The sequence below is a fragment of the Vanacampus margaritifer genome, chromosome 5 (assembly GCF_051991255.1).
Source record: "Vanacampus margaritifer isolate UIUO_Vmar chromosome 5, RoL_Vmar_1.0, whole genome shotgun sequence".
Taxonomy (NCBI): Eukaryota; Metazoa; Chordata; class Actinopteri; order Syngnathiformes; family Syngnathidae; genus Vanacampus; species Vanacampus margaritifer.
The window spans coordinates 28,264,245-28,278,782 of record NC_135436.1 but is presented as its reverse complement, the minus strand read 5'-3'; the positions used below and the strand labels follow the sequence as shown (position 1 = coordinate 28,278,782).

At 40.3% G+C, this 14,538-nt stretch overlaps 2 protein-coding genes across 2 annotated transcripts in view; both read left to right on the top strand.

The window, feature by feature from the left end:
• Positions 1-4,941: 4,941 nt before the first annotated feature.
• fam181b (family with sequence similarity 181 member B) lies at positions 4,942-7,184 on the top strand. The gene has a single exon (XM_077566253.1). The coding sequence runs from the start codon at positions 5,007-5,009 to the stop codon at positions 5,892-5,894; it is 888 nt and encodes a 295-aa protein (XP_077422379.1). The 5' UTR covers positions 4,942-5,006; the 3' UTR covers positions 5,895-7,184.
• A 1,516-nt stretch (positions 7,185-8,700) lies between these two features.
• tenm4 (teneurin transmembrane protein 4) overlaps positions 8,701-14,538 on the top strand; it is a 310,021-nt gene continuing 304,183 nt past the window's right edge. Inside the window, exon 1 of the mRNA XM_077565526.1 lies at positions 8,701-8,789. The gene's annotated coding sequence lies outside the window, so the exon portion shown is untranslated. The remainder of the gene's footprint in view (positions 8,790-14,538) is intronic.

The following is a 14,538-nucleotide window of genomic DNA, read 5'->3' as shown; positions in this document are numbered from 1 at the left end:
TCTAATCGTAATTAATCGCATGACTTCACTAGTTAACTCACAATTAATCACAAATTTTATATCTGTTCTAAATGTGCAATAAAACAAAATTTCTAGGTTTTCATACACTTGTTAACAAAAGTGGGATAAAAACGAATAGAAACAGTTCTAATGAATTTTTGACGTCTATAGCCGTCAATGGCAGTGAATGAGTTAAAAAATAAAAATTCACCAAACAATCCCAGTATTTACATTCTACTAATTTGAGTGAGGCATTAAAATAAAACCTCTTCCATCCAGTCAAACTGTTTAGCTCATTCAAAACATCTTGGGAACTATTTCAACTAACCATATGTGCCTGTTGTATCTTATACCTCTTAGTATTTTATCTCAGGGCAACACAGATTAGTTAGCCTGTTGGCAGTTAGCATGTACGTGTATTAACTTTTATTAACATTTGTAGCATTTACCACAATTGTGTAAATGTTTATCACACTTAACCCCTGTAGGATGTGAAACTTTTTTTTTTTTGATCTATGTAGATGAGTTATGTTATCATTTAGCTTCATTAGCATGTTTTCATTTATCCATTCAAACTCATTCAGAACATCTTGGGAACTATTTCAACCACATTACCAGTATATATTTACTGTACTGTACTGTATGTTCATTAGTTTGGCTTCTTTTAACTTCTAACCCAATATGCCTGTATCTTATACCTCTTAGTATTTTATTTTGGGACAACACAGATGAGTTAGCCTGTTGTCATTTAGCATGTACGTGTATTAATTTAGCTTCTTTCGCGTCTAGTCCTTATTTGTAGCATTTACGCCAATGTTTAGCAAATTGGATGCCTGTAGGATGTGAAACTTTTTTTTTTTTTAATTACATAGAGTTAGCCTGTTATTTAGCTTGTATTAGTTTAGCTTTAGCATGTTATCATTTAGCATCCAGCTGTGGTGTAATAGTACATTACATTTCTCACCTTTATGGTGTTGAACAGACTAGTCTGTTTATTTTATGACGACACAGACAAGTTAGCCTGATAGTATTTGACCCGTACATTCATTAACTTTACTTTTTAACTTCTAACCGCCACACTTTAGCATTCACTACAGTGGCGTAAAAATTGATGACGCTTCGTCTTCATCCATGTAGGGTGTGAAACTGATCAGTCAATACAGGCCAAACTAGCCTGTTAGCATTTAGCATGTACTGTGCTTTCATTCGCCGTCTGAATAAGAAGCTGGCACGATGCAGACTGCAGACGGGCAACAAAGCAAGCGCTGGTATGTCCCATAAAATCAACAATAACAAAAAAAAAAGCTGGACTTGGCGCTGCTCTGACTTTTCAGACATCGAGATATACTGCTCAGCGCGGGGGAGGACCATCGGGGTCCCCGCCACCCAAAGGCCCTCCTTAAAAAAGTTTTCTCAGGACTCGGAGGGGTCGTTTATTCCGCTGGCGTCTGACAGCGGCCATCAATCAATGGCGTTATTTAGCATTCACCGGCGGCCAAACGCGGGAGTGCGTCGTGGTTAGTGTGGGGACCACACACACTTGCACACACACACTATATAGGAAGAGATTAAAGCTTGGGGGTGTCACATTGGAGAAGGGAACGAGAGGGCTGCTGAATAAGTGAATCCTCTCGGGTTTGGATGGCAGGCGGGGGTGCAAATGTGGAACAATATCGCCACGTTATGGATGTGTGCCCTTAACATGTTTGTGTGTTGTTTGTCGGGGTGGGAGGGGGTTGTGGGGGTCTACCAAATAATTAGCAAAAATCATGTATAAATCAAACTCTCTCTCACCCAATTTTATTAAGGCTCGTTTCTTGTCATACAGAAAGCGAAAATGTTCCACTGTTGTCTGTTTCTTAATGGGAATTAGGATCACTAAAATAGTTGCTAGCAGGGTGCTAAAAATTGCAAAATATAGTGGCCCAAAAAAAAAAATCAGGTGCCCTGATCCAACCTTTGCAAATTACTACGACTAAGGATGACTGAGAGTCCTCAAGATAAATAATAATTTTCAAGCAAGCACCTTGGTGTGTTTTTTTTTAATTGATATTGTGACAGCAAGTTAAAATTGACTTACGTGCTTATGCTAGGCTAACAAATTCCAGTTCTAGCTCAGGGAGTGGTTTAAAATGCAGTACAGATTTTTTTTTATTTTTATTTTTTAACCTTTTCCAAATAATAGAAACAGTCATTTTAACCCCCACCCCAAAGGATTAACAAACAAAAAAAAAACTCCATCCTTGTGCCCTTTCAGCCTTTTTACTCAACAATGGCAGCTTGTTTCCGGGACGTGTGCGTCATGCTCCGCCAAATGTCATTGACCCGCCAGCGCAAACCCCCAAAGTCCCATCCACAGCGAAAAGATTGAGAAGATGAAGGTGGTCTGTTGGTGGCGTTGTCACGTTAACCTCTGTGACTACAATGACGCCATTTTGACATAATCCTGTCAAATGGCTGTAAATGACTTTATTCAAAAGCCATGTGTGTAGTAATGAAAAAAATGAAATGTTTGTTTCTTTTTGACTGACATTTGCCTATATTTTCCCTTGGCCAATGGGGCAGCTTTGCTTACAACCATGCATACTCCAGGAATTCTGCCTAGCAACAAAGAGAATAAGCAGGAAAAATAATCAGACATTCATTTACTGACAAGATAAAGCTTAAATTAACTTTTTTTTGTTGTTGCAATTGATTACAAAATTATTTTTTACATTATCTGTAAAAACTTTTTTATCTATTACAGTTGATATTTGCAGTTGAACTGAGTGGAGGAGCTTCATCTAATCATGCCATGGACTTTTCTAAATGAAAAAAGATTGCATTGTCACCATTTTGTCGCAATCCTTTATGAGTGGGCGTTCAATTTTATGAAGATTTATGCTATTTGCAGCATAGCTCGCTTCTTATTCTCTGTGAAAAGAAAGTATTCACTATATATTTTTGTGGTGGTAAATTCTCGGCAAGAAAACTGCTGGGACAAACAGTTTCAAAGTGCGTTTGATATCTGAAGACATAAATCAAATCCCAGAGGGAGGGGAAAAAACAAAAACAGCAACTTTTGATTCTTCCAGAAGTAAAAGGGAAACGCCAATTAAAATTGGAAACAAAAAACAAATCCATATCGCACAGCCCAATATGTAATTGGATCAGCACGATCACTTTCACTGTCCCCCTTTTTTTTCCCCTCATTCAATTAGCATGAGAAAGAATGTTTAACAGCCGCACTCCATCCCTCCAACTCCAAAACACCTCACCTCAAGATGCACTGTTTCCAAAAGGAGCCAGATGAATTATTCAACGAGCGACTGGCACAAAATAGTTAAAGTGCATCTTTAAAGCGGACTCAAAAAAAAAAGAAGAAAAAAAGTCCGCCGCTGGCAAGCAACATGGCGGCCCCTTTCAATGGCTGGCAAGGCAACTTCCTGTAAAGACGCCCCCGCCGAGGCTTCATACGCGGGATTTCTGTCAAAGTCAGCCTCGGCTCTCTTCTGGCCTGCGTTCCTCTCTTCTTCTTCTTTTTTTTTTTTTTATTTAACAGCTCCGGCAGCTTTTCCAGTTAAATGGACTGTTCCATTATTGGAGAAGCATTTTAGCGAGGGGCTGTGAGGTGCAATTTAATGAATCTCTGGCACAAAGCTCCCATTCACTGGGACCAACGAAGAATGGGGGCTATTTAGACCCTGTAGGGCTTTATGTCAAAGGCGGCCCCATAATAGTTGTCAGGCCGGGGCAGAAATTCCCACTGGCCTGGGAATGCACCAGAAATCAACTTTATGTCACCAGCAGATTAAGAGACAAGCGGCCGCTCGGGACCAAAATGTTTGGGGCCAAATCGCCGCATCTGTTTGGGCGCGCAGATTTTCCCACGATGAAAGGGCCTCGCTCGTTACTGTATTGGCCAGACTTAAAGACGCTCAAGTTCTGTTTGCTCGTCCCAACAGAAAGATAGACTGGTTACCAAAAGGATGGATTTGATTCATGCCAAGTCTTGTAGTTTTTCTTAGTGTGTCTTGTTGGCTAAATTGGGATGAAGCGTGGTCTCATGTTGTTGTTTGTGGTCGAAACGCTGAAAAGTAGAGATGGCAAATCCAGGTACAGAAAGTAAAAACCTTGCCACAGTTTGGTTTTAGCCATTGATGCTAGCTAGCTAGCTAGCTAGCTCCCTAGCAGGTAAACAAGCACCATGGGAGCTAGCGCTAGGTAGCTAGCTGGCAACGGCACTGGGCTAAATCCAAACGGTGGCAGGGTTTTTACTTTCTGGACGTGGATTTGCCACTTCTGCTGAAAAGGGAAATCTTGAGAATGAGTATCTGCTGATATGTATAAAAAAAAAAAAGAGTGTTTTGCCCAAATCGGAAAGAAGAGAAGTCTCATGTTGTGGTTTTTAGTCCAACTGCAAACGAGGGGAAAAAAAGTAGGCTTGATTATGTTGAGGGTGTATTCATAATTTTAGGTTTCCTTGGAAGTGTTTACACCCAGATGGGGACATAGAGTGTTGTCAAATAGTTGCGTGAAAATAATTTCCCTTGAGATTCCTTTTGGCTGAATTGGGATGACAATCTGGTTTGTGGTCAAAACAAGCAAATTAAGAAGAAGTCCAGATTAATTTTCAGTTTTCCGCGGAATTCCAATTGGCCCAAAAGGGATAAAGAGCGGTCAAGTTCTTTGAAGTATTTTTCCCCGTAGTCTTCCTTAGAACTTTTACAAACTTAAACGACAGGGGAGTGTTCCCGAGCGAGGTTATTGTCCTCTGCTCAGCATGGAATCTCAAGCAAAATCCCTCTGGGGATGCAGGTGGCCCGGGGACAAGCAAAGAGTTAAGTCCCGCACTCTTTGAAGGGGGAAACACACCCACCCTCCTTCTGACATCACGGGGTCCGGCCCCCTGAAAGATCCCCTCACTGCGCTCGCCATCTCCTCACTTGTGCTCCGGAATGTCGAGCAGCATCAGGACGGTGGAGGATATGATGTGAGGAACTTGTCTGGATTGTGGCGGGTGAGGAATGGCCGCCATCATGAACCCGCAGTTCATGAATTTTTGCTTCCCGGGCTCAGCCATGGACGGGGGTCTCCTGGGCGAACCGGAGAAGGAAGAGGACTACAAGGAGACCACCAGGGAGCTACTGAGCTTCATGGACTCGGCCTCCAGCAACATCAAGCTGGCCTTGGACAAGCCGGTCAAGTCCAAGAGGAAAGTTAACCACCGCAAGTATCTGCAGAAGCAGATCAAGAGATGCACCGGGATCATCAACGTCACTGATGCGGCAGGGAAGGGGCCCGGGTCGTCCCCTTCGGCGGGCAAGACCGTCCCCAAGCGCGACGGCGTCCAGGCCAACCTGCAGAACCGCAGCCTGGCTGCCCTCTTCAGCCCCGCCAAGGAGATCCGTGGCGAGAAAGCCAGGAAGCCGCCACTTCGCCACCGCAACCTGCCGCCTTCCTTCTTCACCGAGCCGGCCAACTGCTCCAAGGTCAGCCCCGTGGCAGGATTGTCGCTACGGGACCTGGAACGAGCCAACACGGAGGCGGCGGACTTCTTTGAGCTTCTGGGACCCGACTACGTCAGCGTGGCAGCCGAGCAGGAATTTTACCAGAGTGTTCCCGGCCAAGAAGCCGGCGCCGGCGCCGCCACCTCCTACGACGGCCCCCACTTCGTCGGGGGTCTCCTTTACCCGGAGTCGTGGACTAGCTGCTCACCGCCGCTTGCCAGGAAGCTCCCGACTCCCACTCAGCCCCCGCTATACTGCCACCCGGAGGCCGCCACCCCCGTGAGCGTCGAGGATAACGCGCTGTGCTCGTTAGCTTTCTCCAACTTTTTCACAGACTGCTCTGTGCCTCAGGTCAACTACGACTTAAGCAGTGACTGCAACAGGATTCATTATTCATCTCTATGAGAAAAGACTTGACAGTGTTCCGGCGACATATCACAAATGAGTCACATCGTTGTCTTTCACTAACCAATGCTGACACAGAAGTCAAGTTTTAATTACAGTCAGTATTTGCCTGAAAAACAGTTTTAGATCCTAAAGATAAAACAATCAAATGAAAAACAGTAGGTACGGCCTTCACTGAGCGTGTCATGCACTTGGAATAACCAGGACACCCATTGTGATGTGTTAGCGTTAGCATCACTGCTAACATTGCCGTTCAGTTTTGTGTACCTACAACGAGATCAGAAGTTCAAAGTTACAACATCTGCCACACAAATAATCCAAAGGTTTATGTCAAGATGCTACATTGAGTTAACCGTTAGCATGTACATTCGTGGGATTGACTTTCTTCAGCTTCTGTTACTTTGACGATTAACAAAGGCATCCAATTTGTAGTTACCCGTGTCTTAAAAGGAACCCCGACTGTATTTGGTTGTTACTAACATAACTATGAGATTCATTTTCCCAAAAATATTTTCCAGTTTAATACATTTTGTAAAAACTTTATTTGGACGTACGGCACCATTGTTATTTACGTTGCAAGGCATTCAGTGCGTAGTGACGTAGAATGGCGGCGGCTCTCTGCCGAGAAAGAAAGCAAGGTAAGTCTCCGTGGCGTTCCTAAAGAAACAACACGCGATTGGGTCTGTCAATTATCCCCGCCCCTTCACCAGACGCATTAAAAAAATTTTGATCGTCCCATTAGGAACGCTACGTAGGCTTACCTTGCTTTCTTAGCCTCCTTGCTTTCTTTAAAGGCGTTTCACAATGCTCGGCAGAGAGCATACGTCCCAATAAAGTTTCTACAAAATGTATTCAACTGGAAATGATTTATGAAAAATTAATCTCATAGTTATTTTAGTAACAACCAAATAAATGATATAGAACAAACTTGTCATTGCAGTCGGGGTTTCTTTTAAAACTGTCCGAGGAGTCCAAGAGCCAAAACGAGTCAATCCTAAGTACAGTAGAGGAAGGAAATGCGGTACTTTCTTGTTTACCCTCGGCAATTCTAACACTGAATTAAATGCATGATATTTCATAATTAGACTGAATTAATAAATCGCACACAATCAGTTGTTCACAATATCATAAATGTGTTTTGCCATTTTGACGAAGCTCTGACGTGGAACACAATTTGAATGGTGACGATCAAAGCAACAAAAAAAAAAACTGGAAAAATTGAGTTATATTCATTCTTAATCTATTTTAGATGCTGTACAAATATGAAATAAAGCTGGTCTTTATTGATGTGAAAAATGTGCCTGCTTCCCCTCCTTCCACTCATCTGATATAAGTGACAAACTACCAAGGGCTGTGTTCATTTCATAAACCCACATTTACTGTCCACAGTTTAGAATATTATGCTTGTTCTTTTTTATTTAAACGGAATTCTACGACTGCGTAGTTCATTTAAAATCACGCTGGTGTGCATTTAAAACAACACTGACTTAAATTCATTCAATTGTCCCGTTATGACAAGCGCGTTTACACGTACAAAAGACATTTTGGGCTGTTCTTGTGAATTATTCCTCCACCACTGGCTGGAAATGACCCCAAATAACCAATTAAGTTAATACATAGTTTTAATTAGGATGTAACAATGACAAAGGAGTGTTTTTTAACTGACTGTAACAGTTAATGTGTGGTTAAATACAAATCTTGTTGATTTTATGGGTGTCTTTAGTAATTTAAACAGCTACACTGTTTGTATATGACTTTATAATTACTGAATGCACTTGAAATGATGGCTTCTCCAAATAAAGTCCTAAATCCACAAAACAAATGGAGGAGGCGACCCAAGAAGTTGACGTCGCAGATTACATTCAGCCGCCAATGTACAGCAACGCCCTCTGCCGTCTGCTTTGTGGTACTACAGCAAGAGGCTCAAAGATAGAAATAGAATGTATTTGTGTTTAACTTGGGTAGTTTTAAAACATGTTAAAATTGCACTAAAGTTGCTGGAAAACAAAATTAATTTCTTTATTTGTAGTTTTCAAATAATATTACTGATAATAACATTTAAAAAGGATACAAGGGTACAACTTTAGATGAATTGTAATAAAATGGTCCAAACACATTTACGCCCAAAAATACATTATACATAATATAATCATATATAGTGTTCATAATAAACATACATTTTGTATTTTTGTTGTTGTATTTTTATTTTATTTTAATTGTACATTTATTAAATAATATTTTTTAGCATATTTTCACATATTTTTTTTTAAAGGACTTTAAAAAAAGAAAGAAAGATGAAATGGCCACTGTTAGGATATCTTATAGTACATTTGATAGCATTTATATACTTTACACTAGTGACGTGCGGTCAAGGATAGACAAGGTAGGCACTGCCTACCCCAGGCTGAAATTAAAGTAGAAACTGTTTAGCTTTTTCTATTTATTTGAATCATTTCTTTCATTTTAGAAACCCTACACTACCTATAGGTTTAAAAATGACAACATTTGGTGATTTTCATACCTCAATTAAAAATGACTCATTACTTCGTCTGGCCTGCAGGCAAAAAAGCTGCAAAAAACGATCTTCCTGAAGGCTACTGTGCTTTTCCCAGCCCTGTCCGCGCATGCGTAATCAGTTTCCCAGTAGAAAAAGTCCTTTACGCAAATAGGCAGATCGTTAAGCAGCTTTTTTACGTCGCTGCATTATTTCTATGCGTACGTACAGTTCGTACAGTGCATTCGTGAATTCAAAATACACTTAGTGCACAGCAAAGCGGTAAGATGACGCCACTGGAGAATATAAAACTATTTTCACGCCTTTTTTTTTTTTTGAGGGAAAACGCCATCTTTTGAAGGATGGGAGACCAACGCCTTAGCTACCGGATCTTCAGCAAAGTAAGGGACAAAGAATTATTTGGACTTTTCACAAAGAATGGTGCAAAATGAAAGATTGGCTTTGTGGATGTGCTTTGATTAACTTTACATGGTGTTTGGCATTGCTGTTGCTATTGCTATTGCTATTGCTATTGCTAGCTTGATTTTGTGAGGAATTGGGCTGTTTTACAGAAAGAAATTCACTTTATCACATTCATTCCGGGTGTCCGGGCGAGTTTGAAATGGTTTGTTTTTGGTTGTGCGGCAAATTTGAGGCAGAGTGCACTGCAACGTTTTCTGTGGCTGGCAGACTGCGTACTGGCTGACGGGGCCCCAGAACTTTAGCATGTGTGTGTGAGTGTAGCAAGTGCTCGAAGTAAAAAAAAAAAAAAAGAAAAGAAAAAGATTGCACAGCAAAAATTGTAAGACTTCAAAAGAGAGTAATGCTTTTTTGTTTTATTTTCTACCCATACAGAGGAGGCATATGTTGAAATAGTTTGAATGTATGACATCTTGTATCTCGAGGTCAGGCTGAGTGTCCTCCTTTTTTTTTTGGGGGGGGGGGGGATGAAAATATGGTCACTAGGATTCGTTGTACACTCTCCTGTTGACAAACAAATTTGTAGTTGGTGTGTGCATCTCAATTTGCGACTGCCTGCCTACCCAAACCCAGAGCTCACTGCACATCACTGCTTTATACATACATTTAAAATGCAAAATATGGGCTCTTTGACTTTGTTTTTTTTTTTTAAAGCTACAATAGCCACTAGATGGCAGTAAGATTCCATATGAGACATGAACCACTCCCCATGGAGGAAGAAGGCCTTGTTTGCCTGATTCCTAATCACAGAAGATACATATATAAATAGATATAAATAATTGTATTTATTTATTTATTTAACCTCCCCTATGCTACATGCAATCAAACCCTTTGCAGGTCTAAATCATGTAATATTCACGTAGGAGGGATATGGATTTTGTGACACTGGCTGACATTGGGATTAGTCGCCATTCTGCCTCTCTTTGATTTACGGCACACAGGAGAGAAGGTGTTTGTTAAAGCGATTAACTAAAAACATCTCCGTAAACCAAGGCCTGAATTCTAGTCAAGGCAGCTGTATTTATGTAGTGTCAATTCACAACAGAAAAGACATCTCGAGACATTTTATATACGAAGCGGGTCAAGAAGCACGCTCCTTACTTGAGAAAGAAAAATACAACTAAGATTGTACAACATGTCAAAACTGACAAATGAAAATAATCTATGACGGACAATCATTGCAGACATGTCATCTGTCAACTGTCCATCCATCATATATGAAAAACACTAAGACATAAAATAATCTTTTTCTAATTATAGGCTTAACAGTTTGTCAGATGATTTCAAGTTGATGGCATTTCAACATTGTCAGACATTCAACAGATGGTGTCCGTATGTCCGATTTGTTTGGTCGCAGGCTGTCCTCTGCCCTTTAAAGACCTTCAGTTCTCATCCTTGCGCCCTCCCAGAAATCAACAGTTAGCCTGCGCCGTCATTAATATTCCTTTAGCAGCCGCCTTTTTATTTTGTCAGGCTGCTATCATAACACGGAGAAAGCGGCTCACAGCTTCACTCCATTTCTTTCGTATGCATTTCATGTCTGGCTGCCTTTCATTCGCGCGTGTTTTCGTCCTCGGGGGGTGTTGCGTAGACGCTCACCACTTTCGTTGGTGTGATAACGGCAACGACTTGAGTCGCGTCTGGATCCATGACGCCCAAAAAGTGAGTCACGATTCAGAGGCGCAGTCAAGTTTGTTAGCCAGCGGGTTACTTCCTGGTTCAAGGAGGAGTTAACTAATGGATGGATGTATCTTATCTGTGATGATATACTGTTACAAAGTTTTCTCGTTTTACGTCATTACAAGAGCCGGTTGTATTTTTTGTCAGAGCTCGGCAAAATCATTGTTATATCGACCTGTCATTGACGGGAGCCCACCTTTCAGCGAATGCTAACGGCGGTTTTGCTCTTCTGAGGACATTCAAGTTCTTTTGGTTTCATGTCTGTGATGAGGGACATTCTCACATATTCCATTAAATTTGTTCGATCGTTTTATCAAGGACAATGGACAGTGAGATTATCTCTTCTCTTCTATTTGTTAATTAGTTGGTGCGTTTGCTAGTTCATTCGTTCGTCCATGTATCTGTTTGCTAGCTAGCGAATTTGTTCGCTTGCCTTTCCGTCAGTTAATCGATTAGTTTCTTCATTTGTCTCTAAGCAGGTTTGTCAGCTAGTTTGTTTATTTGTCTGTCCCACAGTTTGTTTAGTAAGCCAGTTTTGTTTGTTTGCCCTCTCCATCAGTTACTTAATCTGTCCATTCGCCTGTTTTTTAGTTACAGTAGTTAATAGTTAGCTAGCTAGCATGTTTATTCGTCTGTCCCTTAATCTGTCAGTCTGCAATTTGGTTATTTAGCTAGTTAATTCGGCTGTTTAGTTGGTGAAAGAGGAATAAAAAATATTTTGTCCTCTTAACAGACAGATTTAATGTAAGAAAAAACACCTTTGCAAAAATGATTTTAATCTAACAGAGATCTCTGGACATCGTGACAGGTTCCAAACATCACATAACAGGTGGAATTTCAGAGTGCCAAATGTGTCTCTTCCGCGTGTAAAATGGCTTCTTATAGTTAAAACCGACCGCCTCTCTTTCATTTGTAGACAAAACATACTCTCTGGGTACTTTTCCATGAGCGATGGCGAAAACAGAGTCAGGGGTGCGTGTTCGAAGCAGATTCTGTTCTCAAGGACCAAATGTGTTTTCCCACAGAGAAGGAACTTCTAGACCAAATAATATGTCCCAGCTTAAGGTCAAATTATACTGAGTTCAACACTACTTACTTTACACGTCTATAAAACCTTTCAACATGGTTAATATAAAGAATTTAAATGTTAATAATATCTAACATTGGCTAGTTTGTTTTTCCCGTAGTTCTTTCATTTGCCCGTACGTCCCTTAGCTAGTTCCTTCATTCGACCATCCCTCACTTTGTACCTTGGCCAAATGGTTAGCGAGCATTAATGTGCTAAAGACTAGTAATAATTGCTCCAAGAAACTAACAAAACTAACTACAGTAAACCTTGACTATTTAGGGGGATTTGGACCAAGTCCTGCCTAGAATAAAAAAAAAACGCAAGGAATTGAGGCCCCCACAATTTTTGGGTCTCATTAATAGATCAAACCATAAATGTACTGCAAACTACAGTGCTAATGCACTTTATTATCATTTCAAACGTTTCAAATCTAGAGCTACTCCCAAACATACAGAGATTTTAGTCTCTCACTTGAGACGTATCAATTCAACCTACTTCCTTGACACCAATTACTAGTTTCCTTTAAGCCAAGCCCTGTCTGGCCTGCTGCCCTCTTGTGGCACTTTAGAGCATTATAGAAAGAAATCAAACGCAAATTGTTGAATTTGTGAACTGCAAACCGTGACTAGGCTTGGGTTGACTGAAGTTTTGTTTTGACATCTTAAAATGAGTTAGCTCTTTGAGTACAGAATGAACGGGTGCTTCCATCCATCTCACTGTCCGTCAGTCCATCTTGAAGGCTGTTCAGTTTAAGTCTGGTTCACGCATGGGTGGAGTCGGGATACAAGGCGTGTTTCTAAGAGTTCCTCTCCACGTAGTTGGCCACGCTCCATCAGAGCAAAGAAGTTTGAAATAAAAAATAATTCAGGGCCCCCAGAGCCAAATAGGAGCTTTTTGGCAGGATGTTAATTCATCCCTGGAATATTCTTGTTGCTCTAAATCTTTCCTTTGAAATTGTCAGCAACCTGCTCACACATCAGGACAGCATTAGCATTTTCTCTTAACCCCCAAATCGTCGGCGAAAAAAAAGGAGATGAATCTGAAGTTGGCAGCTGATTAATTTGTTTTTCCATTTAGCTGCTAATATTTCCACCGCAGGAATGAGGACGCTTGGTTTGCTGGAGGCATCGCAGTTCAAATGTGTTTTTCATTTAGCGTTCTGTTAACAACGACAATAACACAGTGCCTGGAACCAATTATAGTTGTAGACATGACATCCAGTCCAGTACTTCTTGCAAAAATACTCTCCAATAATATTTTATTTTGGTACATTATTGTCTAGTGTAGTGATTCCCAACTATTGTGTGATCAAGCATGCTACGCTAAATGATCTAATTCCACTTTACTGGACTTTACAGAGATCTGATCGATTGGATCGGCAGATATTTTGCATTATAGGCGATCGGTTATGTCATAATTTGCCGATTGTTCAATGATGTCATTGATTTGATCCGCAAAATGGAGATGAATAGGGTGATGTGAGTAATATTTACTTGGGAAAAAACTAGTAATAGTTTTTTCAGAAATTCAAAGTTCATTTTACAAGGTGGTTTTGAGTATATTTTACCAGTTTATTTATTTATTTTTTAAAAGTTACTCAAGCATTGAGAAACAAACTCATGACCTTCAGCTTGGGAGACAGCCACTCTACCACCTGAGCCATGCCACTCTTGATGTTTGCCACTACTACATTTCTGGCTTGTACCAAAAACGTATCCTGGTACAGAACAAGGATTCCATCTGACACCATCAATATACTAACCCCCAGCGTGGTAGATAGACATGGCTCAGGTGGTAGAGTGGGTGTCTCCCAACCTGAAGGTTGCGGATTTGTTCCTCAACCCTTGAGTAGCTTTTTTTTAAACTGCTAACTCTCTTTGTAAAATTTACTTAGAATTTCTGGGTGAAAAAACTTAACTAGGTTTTTTTGAAGTGAATAATACTTTTATTTTATTTTTATTTTTATTTTTTTACAGGGATGTTCTGTGATGCCATCGTTGATAATCTAAGGTTTCATAACATATACAGTCAGATTTATTTTAAATTTTTCCCTTAAAAAGTATAATTTTTATGTCAAAATTCAAGATTGTATTGCTCCTACTGTACTGAACAGTCAGACCCTTTCCAATGTCATATTAATTGCCATTTTCTCCTCCATAAAATGAAGACCTCAAAACAAAACTCCAAAGCAGGTTTGCACATCCTACAGTATCTCCATCACTTCCGTTCTGCCACTTGCAGGCTGCGAGAAAAACGACTGTCACCTCAGCCCAAGCCCGGAGGTTGGCGTCGCCTCGTCTGCACTCGTTGCTGTGAAAGTGGCGACGTGACTGCAAAAGTTTTGCCTTTAAAATAGACGCGACCTTGCCAAAAACATCGTCAAACTGTGATGCGGTTATGAGTCCCGGATGTCCCCACGTTTGTAAAAAGTTAATTCCTCTCGGGAAGGCCGGGCCGCCTGCTTCAGGAGATGCCTTCCAAAGGTACATTCTATCATTGCAATCATTAAAAATGTTGCAGAAATGGATTGTTTGGCAGCAAACAGTGCAAGTCATTATATATATATATATATATATATATATATATATATATATATATATATATATATATATATATATATATATATATCTGCCAGAAATTGGAGTATATTTACTAGTGAGAGGCAGAAATTTTGAGGATTTGGACCATTTGAGTCTTAAAGCGATTAATTGATTTTCAAAAATAATTATTGATTAACTTGATAATCGATTAATTGTCAATTAAAAGAAGTTTTTATTTCCATCACTATCTCCAAAACACTGCACTTTACTGTTGACTATATCTTGTCTTTTTCGTTTCACCTGAAAATGCAAGGAATGAAATTTTGATTGCTTTGCATGCTCAGCACGTGAAGAAATTGGCAATAAAGCTGACTTTCACTT